The following is a 10916-nucleotide window of genomic DNA, read 5'->3' as shown; positions in this document are numbered from 1 at the left end:
CTACATTTATAAGAGAGGCACATAACAGTATATACTGACATCAGCCTACGTAACATACATATGTATTAAATAATGAAATAATAAATTAGAAGTAAAAATGTTATTTTTGATTAAGTTATTCGTAAAATTTAATAAAACATTAATCTATCAAGCATATGTACACATATAAATTCTGATATCGTTAATGTCGAAATAATGAAATTTCAACTGTTTCCAGTCTCGTTATAACGAATATTCAATATAACAAAATAATTTGATAAAAGTTGCGAGAAGCTATTTATAATGAAATTAAACTGTGTATAAAACTAGGAATGTGTTCATTCAGAAAATTTATATTAAAAAATTTTCAACGTAAAAATTTATTACATTTATTTATACTATTAATAGTTTTTTTCTCAGTAAACATTTTAATTAATTAAAAACATATATGTAAGTAATTAAATAAAAACATGAAAACTTCAGAAAACAATTTCTAAATTTATCTGAAGCCCTTCAAACAAATTTTACTTTGATTCGAACGTACTTCAAAGCCAGACCATTTTAATGAAAAATAAATAAATAGAAAAATTAATTGAATTTCTTTCCGAGAAAATGTTATACGAACGTGTAACTTTTTAGGTTCAATTTAAATTGACCACCATCTCAATCGCACAAATTTGTTACCATATTCACACAAAACTACACAGCTAATGTACATATGTACATACAATGTATAATTCCTATTATATTACACAAGAGCACATACCCACCCGCCTTGCAATTCATTGCAACAAAAATACGTACATGCATACATATTTATGTATATAAACCCATTGTTTAAGCACCGAACAAACCCAAGTGAAACACAACTCCGCGTTGAATAACTACATTCACACTGTTTTTGAATAACTACATTTTAGCCAGCAGTATGGCTCGGTGGTTTCGTTCATTTTTAGCACCAAGAGGTTACCGGGTTTGATCTCGTGCTAATATTTAATACTGCTGGTTATACTTACATAGATATTTGCAACTCCAAGTCGATATTTTCTTATCACAGTTTTCCAATTTATCTGATTTCATTGTTGAAATGGTTCCACCAACAAATTGGCAAAAATCATCCTACCCAGTATGTCACCAATATCTGAATTTGATTTATGTATAATATTCAAAAATGTATGTACAAGTCTAATTCATTCATTTATTAATTATTATTTATAAATTATATTATCATTAATTATTATTTATAAATTATAAATTATTAATTTATTAATTACTATTTATTAAATTTATGTAACAATTAATTCATTAATTAATTAATTGTCAAATTCGTGTTCTTGAGCCTCCCGAAATACATAGATTTATTTGATTAAAATGCTGCAATGTTTGTAATTAATTGTCTAGGATGGCGCATTGGAGTCTACATGTTAGACCTTTGGGCCGGGCCGCACCGTGCAACTTTGTCGGCCGACTTGTTGCGCGACACGAAAAAATGTATGGAAATGTGTGCGACAAACAAATTGACGAGTGTGGCATGTCCCATCTACCTGCATGCATTGATCTGGTCGCCCTCAACCAAGTTGTTCGCGAGTTGAGCGGTGCGGCCCGGCCCTTTCTGGCATATACATGCATTATTAATAGACATAAAATATGTATATTATTAAATTATTGTTAATTGATTATTCCGATTGATCTAAGAGTTAAACGCTCTTGTACTTTGCGTATTTGCGCATCAGTCGATAAAATTAAACTCTTATCACATTTAAAAAAAAATGAGGAAACCTACAATCGTGAAAACATTTCGGACACTTGTCCGGTTCAGATAAGATCGTCGAATTTCCCTATCAAAAAAGGAAATATATTGTAAGCCGCGGGCGTTGTGTTATACCGACCGTTTTTTTTGCGTTAGCTTTTCATCGGAGAGTAGCGGAAAATTCATTTTTATCTTTTTTTTTATATTTTGTTTCGGGTTGCACTCGAAGCTCGTGGCCGCCGTTAACAAATTGTTCGGAATCTTAACGTCACTGCTGTGAAAAAAGGGATCCCGGGACGAATATTCCGAGCGTGCGAAATTTTCGCACCGTCGGAAAAGCGGAAAAACGAGCGAAAAATAAAGTGCCATAAAGGCCGGTGAGACGAGGGACAACATAAAATTTTTAACGCGTCGTTCGTTTCTTAATACGAATTGGATCGCAACGTGCGAATAACACTTGCGTGCTCGCTGTTTAAATTACACACTCAATGTTGAGTTCCTACAAATTGAATAGACAACGAAATACCCGCTTTTCTCTAAACCTTCAAATACAAAAAGATATTTATATATATATTGCTTGTCTTAAAGTGGGTAAAGTTTGAAATGATTAAAATAACAGGTATATCTTTAATCCGTCTAATCCGTGTGGGTATACATAGTTTAAATATACATAAATAGTACGATGATATATACGGGAAATTATCTATTTATGTATACTAGCCTCCTCTATATTTTGTTTATAAAATTAAGACAATATATAAAATAAAGTATTAAACGTATCTAAAAACCTAATGTACTTTAATATAAAAATAATAATTATAAAATAAAAAGGCAATTTAAACAATATTTCAATAACAAATGCGACAGTGTGGATGATAGACGTCACCGTGAACAAAGATGCAGTATTTTCAAACGTGTGTATTACGATTAGTTTTCACCATTGTAGTGGCGGAGATAATTTCCACTTATATTGATGACCAAACCGAGCAAAATGGCAAATTTGAAAACGATCGGATAAGAAAGCAAACTTCTTCACACGACAAAATCGATTCTGAACTAAGAAGAGGTTAGTAAAAATCAATGTTTGTCTGTCACGTATGCGTTCCTATATCATTCAACCGATTGCGATGAAACTTACAGGTGTTATTATGTCTATTCCCGTGATAGTTTCTGTAAAAAAAATGCCCAAAAACGGGAACGGAAATGGGAAAAACGAGAATGAGTGGCATTGCAACGCAATAATTTAGCGTAAAATAAACAAACAATTGAATAATTTCAAATGTGTTCGCTGCCTGCGTTTTTCCAACAAATAGAAACCAGAACGACAACGGGAACGGGAACGTAAACGAGAACGGGAACGGGAATAGTAAGGGGGAACGGAAATTGCATGCGTTTTGTGGCATTGCAACGCATACCGGGTTCAGCTAGTATAATTACAATTTCAATTTATATACGTTTATTATATATGGACGAGAAATTTCCCAAGTATGCGTCCAGCTACATACATACATATCTTATGATTTTCAACAAGAATTGTAATAAAAACGATGTTATATTATCACAACCATCAAAAATTATTTCACGCACGAAATCGTTCGGTACACATTAACTGCTATAGCTACCATAAGCGTGATAATAATAGCGAGAGAGCGTATTAATAAAAGATTTATTAATAAGAAAGCTTCATGAATAATTTACAGTTGCATTAATGGCAACTAAGAATTATTTTTAAGTCTTAATTTTAATCGACTCTCGCTAGAACGGAATAGAAATAGAACTCGAACAGAAAGCCCTCCATGTACATATGTATATAAATAAATACAATACTAATACAACCAATCTCGTTCGCAATAATCGAAAAATTTAAATCCATCCAAAAACTTTTCCCGAGAAAAGTACATTTTCCTCACACACACACACACACACACACACACACCCATACGCATTCGTTAAACACCGTTATCTCAATTGAAGCTCACACCATGAGACGCGGTGAGACGACTAATAGTGTCGTAAGTGAATTTTCACCATTTTCAACCCAAAGCAGACATAGGGGTCCGTTCAAGGGGAAGGCGAGTGAGGGGGAGGGTAAACTGGGGGGGGATGAAGGTGTTGTTGTGTCCTGTGCCACCCGACACAATAGGGAATAACAAAAGAGCTTTTGGCCTTTGAAACTAGAGTTGCGCTTTGTGCCACGTGCGTCGACTTGACACCTGTTATTAATCGACTTTTACCTTAATACCCACCCACCCCCCATCCCCTCTCATCTCTTCCCTTTCCCAAATTATAATTTCATTCTAATTATCACTCGTATTGAATTCCCGTTGAACCGTATCGTTTACCACTCGACCGCAATAATAATCTTTCATATGTGTGTATAAATAATTAAAGGTAATTTCTTGGATCTACAGACGGCTGCATTAAATATTTACGGCTCCGTGTGTGTATGTGGCAGGGGTTGAACTGGATAAGTTTACTGAGAAGGGGTGGGTCGTTTCGTCTGGGCGACACGACCCTTTGTACTTGAGTGTGCTTAGAACAAGTGCCACAATTTGAATTCAAGGCGAGCTTTTCCTTAGAATATATGCCACTACCGACTAGGTTTTAATCCTAGGCCGCGAAAAAAATCATTTCATAGTATGAATACTGTCAAGATCAAACCCATTAGAACAGCTTGTTCAGCCGACGTAATGAAAAATCTAGGCTTCGAGTTCAACGGTACTCAACCTTCAATAAATATTGAAATGTTTTTGATTTTTAACTGCTTTTTATTATTACAAAATTATTTCACAATGTGTCTTATATCTATTTTAATAACTACTGATCTACTAATCATTTTCTATTTTACAATTTTAATTTAATTTTGTTAGTAATCATAGTATTATATTATTCTAATGTTAATGTACGACATAATAAGAAAAACAGCTCAAAGACCTATTTACAATTCTTATAAATGCTCATAATACATCTAATACATAATATTTATTAAAGACTCTCTAATGTTGATGACCTAAAGCGTCAATGGTTCTATAATTTGATGATAATGTATTACATTTTTTGTATTACAGTTCTTCTTTGATACCTTTGATTACATCACATTCAACTTTCAGGAAAAATATAGCACTGCTCTTATTATTTTATTTTTTTTAACTAGTGGTTTTACCCGGCTTCGTTCGGTATTTGTTTTATAAACCGCTTAAATGTGGCTAATCGAATTGTAAACATTTCTGCTCATAATATGAAATAAAGACTCTCTAAAGTCGACGATCTAAAGCAGATTGTGTTTAGGTAATATGTGTTCAGGTAATAAATCATATTTACATATCAATGTATGTAAATATGATTTCTTTTAAAATAAATTCATTGTTTTTATCAAATGTGTAAATAGAATTTCTCTTTTTTGATATATGAACGTGTCATAATTTCAACATCATTGCACCGAATTAAAAAAAAATTTAGACCGTCGATTTAGATTCACCCATTATATATACATATGTATGGGTTTGGTGCAAACGATCGAAAAGTGCTAGACAGATTGAACCACAGATTAACTGGATGGCTGCTTTAAACGCAATTCTCGACGTGAAAAATTGCAGATCAGATGACGAGTAACCTTTCGATGTGCACAGATCCAATTAGTAAAATGGTAATTATTAAAATTGAGTTGGATCTTTCTGGCGAGTTATTAATAATTTAATAAGGAAAAATTCGGAACTTAAGTATCAGAAGCACATAACGAATACAGGGTAGGTATGTCGGGACTTCGGGTAGATTTCAATTAGTGAAAGTGCGAGCAGTGCGCACGCATAAGGTACACGTGTCGTTAATCTGTGGTTCAGTCTGTCTGGCGCTTTTCGATCGTTTGCACCGCATCTTATATATATACGTATAACTACATAATAATATGAACCATGTTTTTAAAAAACTCTTTTTTTATTACAGTTTAACTTAATACTAGAAATACTTTAATACTAAAACTAATTTCTGGGTCAACACAGCTTGTAAATACGAAACTAATCAAAGCAATCCGAAACTGTAAAAATATATCGATTTACAAATTTGAGGCTATGTATGTATGTATTTGCCGATTACTGTCAAACGAAATCGATGACACAATACTAAAACTAGTAGCTGGGCCTGGTTTGAACATTTTTTTAACAAAATATTTGGATGAATTTTCTATTTCACAATTTCAACAACGAAGTTTTAATCTTCGACATGTGGGATGACCTTAAAATTGCTTATGAATTGAGTCGGTTCGTAAAATATCGCAATTTGAAAATCAATTCAAAAAGTCGAAATCAGAGAGTTGAAAACAAAGATAAAAGAGATCGAAAAGAAATACGTCAAATAAGCGGTGGAAATGCCTTGGCCAAAGAACAAACACCGCATCGGTAATTTCAATTTTATAAAAACATAGTTTTATCATTCAATATATAACCTATTAGTGAAGTAAAAATATACATAAGAGATAATGAGAACCTATAATGTAAATTTTATAATATATTGTGTACAAATGATAAAGTTATAGGCGTTTGAACAATTTAAATTTGACCAAACGAGTGGAGGTGGAAAGTCAAAAAAACAAGAATACCAGCTATTGGCAATGGGTGAGCTGTCACCTTCTCCAAATTTTTTCGATTCTTAAACGTGTTTATTACGATTATATTTCACCATCGACCCAATTGAAATCTCTATCAGTCACCAAACTTCGCAAAATGGAAACATTTCAAAGCGATCGGTAGAATGTAGGAAGTTCGTCAGACTGATTGGCGAATTGAAACTAAGTAAAACCTTAAGTAATTAGTTTACGATTATTATTCGTAGTTGTGTGTGTGTGCATTTGTCACTACGTGCATTTATACGTATGAACGTTGTACTTAAGAAAATGTAGATAAAATTATAAGTCCACATGATTTTAGTATCTCAAGTAGATCGACACATTATCTCAAAATACAATTCAATTAATCAACATTAAATTATTTAAGATTAACCATTTTTTTAACAAATTTCTAATGCTATATCATTCATACCGAAAATAATTGACGACCAGTGCGAACGTTTTAATAAGGAAAACCATGGCTGTTCCGACGTGAGTAATCTCCATGTTTGGGTGATATACTATATTATGTAACAATAAAGATAAATAAGAATAAAGATAATAATGTAAATTTTACAGGTGCTTCGAGGCAAAAAGTAGAACGGTCCAGTGGAATCAAATATTATCTGGAACGATTTTCTTAATATGTTTGTCGTCGATTTTTCCCGTAGCTCAGTCCTTTACCGTGATAAAAAATCAAAAAATAGCACAGTCTTCAAACATTTGTTACACAAATTTCACTACAGATGTTAGCCACGTCATCACATGCATAGACATCGATGTAAATGATGCGACGGCAATGATAGAAAAAGAAGTCGAGGTAATGTCATATTTTAAATCAAACACGTTAATATTCATTACATTGCAAATCTCATTTTATGAATAAGATTTATTTTTAAGCGTTTACAAATGTCATTGATTTTTTTCAAATAAAACCGTATGCGTTTCTGTTTAAGCAATTATTAATTTAATTTTAATTTTCAGAAATTACCTAATGGGCAACGAACCATAGATTTCCTCGTATTTTTAAATTTATCTGTAACGAACGGGAAACTGACCCAAAACTGGATTGATACGACAAAATTCCGCATCACACAGCTTTACATCAACTCAGAGAACCTCGTCAACATTGAAAACAATGCGTTTAAAGGATACGCTTTCGAAAAATTGGATCGTTTGCGTTTAGAGACGTTAAAAATTGACACATTAGAGGAAGGCACTTTCGAGGGCCTCCAATCTTTGACGGTATTGTGGATGACTAAATGCGAAATAAACCACATTAACGAAAACGCGTTAAAAGTTGTAGCACCTAATTTGGTATGGTTGTATATGGACAGTATTGTATTACCCATAAATCCCGTCAACTTAACCGGAACAGTTCCCTTGCCTAAACTCAATAACTTTGTATTGAGATTGAGTAACGTGGGGATTTTAGACGCTGGATCTTTGTCTCAGATAGAAAATGTCACGTACGTGAATGTGAACTCGAATCAAATTAGGCAAATTGGTTGCGGAACTTTCGAGAAGATGAAATCTTTGCAGATGTTGTGGTTGCATAACAACCTTCTTACTACACTGGATTCGTGCGTATTTAGTGACGAGGCGATAAATAGTCTGGAATACTTATGGATTGCAGGTAATCAATGGAATTGTACCTGCAATTTGGATTGGTTGAAACAATTGAATACTCGGAAAATATTCCAGGATAAACCGAGGTGTGCTTCACATTCGGATTTACTTTTCGACGAAGTAAATTTTTGTGACGAGCAAGCCTAGAGCTACATATATAAAATGGTCAACGATGAATTATTTTAATTGAACGAATTGAAATTTGTAAAACATGTGAATTGAAAAATAAAATTTCTGGTCACGGAACAAATTTTTTTTACTTTTATTTATTAAGATCAATAGTTTGTTATCAGCCCCCACACGACAACAAAAAGTGTACCTGTCTACATATAATTTTGTTTTTTGTTGTATCTTTTAATTTTTAATTTTATTTTTTGTTTTCTCCCTCTCTTATTTTATTTTATTATGTAGGCCATTGTGGCGCATTAGGCGCATATTGAACCTAATATAAGGTATACATTCATACATATATATAAAAAAGACATAAGACTATTTTTAATTAAATATCATAATGAATTAAGATGAGTGAATAATATTTTTGAGACATAATTTTTTGAAAAATGGCACCAATTTAACAATGTAAAGCAATAACGCGATGATTGATAATAAAACATGAGATGAGATTGTAAAAGAAAAAAATTGATATTTCACTATCAATATCATATTTATCATTAAAAAATACAGCACGGTCACGGCAAAACCGAAAATCAAAGGTTAAATAAAAAAGGTTGTTGATAAAAAAGCGCAGTATTTCTAAGTAGGACTAAGTGGGAGGAGGCTTCATGTTGAGAGTTTTATAAATTAACTTCATTAACCGTTGAAGCATATTTTTATTATGTAATATATAGATAAAACAAAATTATAGATAACAACGATGTATGTATGTACATATGAATTTTGGATTTTCATCGATGAACCTACATAGATACATAGATCAAAACTTTTGTCGTATCAATGTAACATTAAATAAAAAAAATCATTCATTTTAAACAATATCCTGTGCCTCCAACCAATCGAGAATACTTTAAAAAAATTAAGTCTCAATATTTACCTATGTATTTCAATATATGTATTTAGGTCACTTATAATTATATTTTGAACAAAGCGTGCTGCACTCGCAGTGGGTTTTTGTATGGCGGAAGCATTATTTTCAGAAAATTCACATTCTTTTAATGTTCCCGTGATTATTTTGAAAATAAAAGGAGTTGATAACTTTCTTGAGTATACCTATTATCTGAATAAAAAGTATTATGAATTTTAAGAAATGAAAAGAGGCCAAAATGACAAAACGTTTTGATGTAAAACATGACATTTTGTGTCAAGATTCATATGTATGTAGGTCATTTTGCCCTCCTTATATTTCATAAAAAATGTTGGGTAGTTTTTCTGTTCAAATTAAATCTTTATATCAAAGAAAGCTCTCAATGACTTTTACTCTTAAAATAATCACGAGAACATGAAAAAAGTAACGATTTTCTGAAAATAACCCTTCCCCATATCGAATGCGCGAGATATTCAAAAAAAGCCTGTTTTTTCCCCTTTTTTGTCGACATATATCGATTGCTTAGAGGTATAGGACATTGTTTAAGATCATTGATTTTTTTATTTATTTAACGTTCCCTTGATACGAAGAAAGTTTTCTATTGGATTCATCGATGAAAATCCAAAATTTGCGACTTTCGCTCAGGCCTATATGTATGTACATAGATAGGTTTTTGAGCTCTTTTTCCTATTATGCTGTACATTTAAATTAGAATTATATATTACTATAATTACAAACAAAATTAAATTAAAATTGTAAAATAGGAAATGAGCAGTAGCTATTAAAATATATATAAGATGTATTGTGAACATAATTTAGTAATAATAAAAAGCATTTAAAAATCAAAATATGTAAATATCTACATATATATATGTACATAGATAGACATCAGAGATAACATAAATTCCGACATTTTCACTCAAATCTAGTAACTGTGGTAATTGTTTTTAAAAGATGAGAGTGAACACACAAAATTGGATTAAGATTTATATTAGAAATTATAAAAGTGTTTAATAGAGAAAATCCCTTAAAAACGATTTTCTTAATGGGCTATGCCTTTGATTGTTCAGTTACCTATACAGATCTTAAAAATCCATTAAAAACTTACATCACTTCCAAGTGTATATAGAGAGATTGTGAAAAACAAATGTGGTGTAAAATATTTGGGTATCACAGGCTAGTGAAAGATAAAAGTACTATTAAGTTTTTGCGATTAAACTCAGAACACAATCAAGCAGCATATTCAGATAAAAACTATTCATTCGTCGAATAAAAAAAAGCAGCATTATACTTAGATAAGACGTCTAGACGAAAATCGAAAATGGATCACCCTCGGTGACAGTAAAACCCCATCGAAATCAGTCACTTGGGAAAAGTCCATCAGACTACCGAGTAACAAATCAGCCCCGACCTCAACTATTACAGCCGAATTAATCCGACAGATAGACAGGTCTCACATCCGAAAGATACATTAGAGACACCTCACGTTTATTACACGGCCTTAATTAATTCAGCCGGAGTTGATTTGTTACGAATGTGCTACGTATGTATAATATATAATATATTATATAACATACGTGTGTCGTGAGCCCGTACCAATTAGAGGAAACATCTGCAGACGGATGCGAATTTCTCTATGGGGGTGGGTTTTATGATTGCGCGCACGTGTGTATGTATGTATGTGAGCCCTAACGAAGCCCTAGCATTTTATTTAGGCCTTGAGTAAGGACCAGATTGAGCGTGAAATATGAAGACGGTTACTCAGTATCGAGTAATTGCCTCGCGATTATCTTTCATCTTCGGAGTGAATTCGCTTGAAACGTATTTTAAGACGTGAAGGTATATATGTATGTATGTAAAGTTATATTGATATAGATATAAAAATTAGGCTTTGAATGAAGTATGAAAATACATTT

The 10916-nt window shown here is 32.2% G+C and overlaps 1 protein-coding gene across 1 annotated transcript; it reads left to right on the top strand.

Moving 5' to 3' along the window:
• Positions 1–6661: 6661 nt before the first annotated feature.
• On the top strand, positions 6662–8206 carry LOC143910525 (uncharacterized). Its single transcript, XM_077429033.1, has 3 exons — positions 6662–6821; positions 6909–7149; positions 7314–8206. The coding sequence occupies exons 1-3, from the start codon at positions 6808–6810 to the stop codon at positions 8103–8105; spliced, it is 1047 nt and encodes a 348-aa protein (XP_077285159.1). The 5' UTR covers positions 6662–6807; the 3' UTR covers positions 8106–8206.
• Positions 8207–10916: the final 2710 nt, after the last annotated feature.

The sequence above is a fragment of the Arctopsyche grandis genome, chromosome 4 (assembly GCF_051622035.1).
Source record: "Arctopsyche grandis isolate Sample6627 chromosome 4, ASM5162203v2, whole genome shotgun sequence".
Taxonomy (NCBI): Eukaryota; Metazoa; Arthropoda; class Insecta; order Trichoptera; family Hydropsychidae; genus Arctopsyche; species Arctopsyche grandis.
The sequence above is the reverse complement of the archived record's forward strand: the minus strand, read 5'-3'. Positions and strand labels throughout refer to the sequence as shown.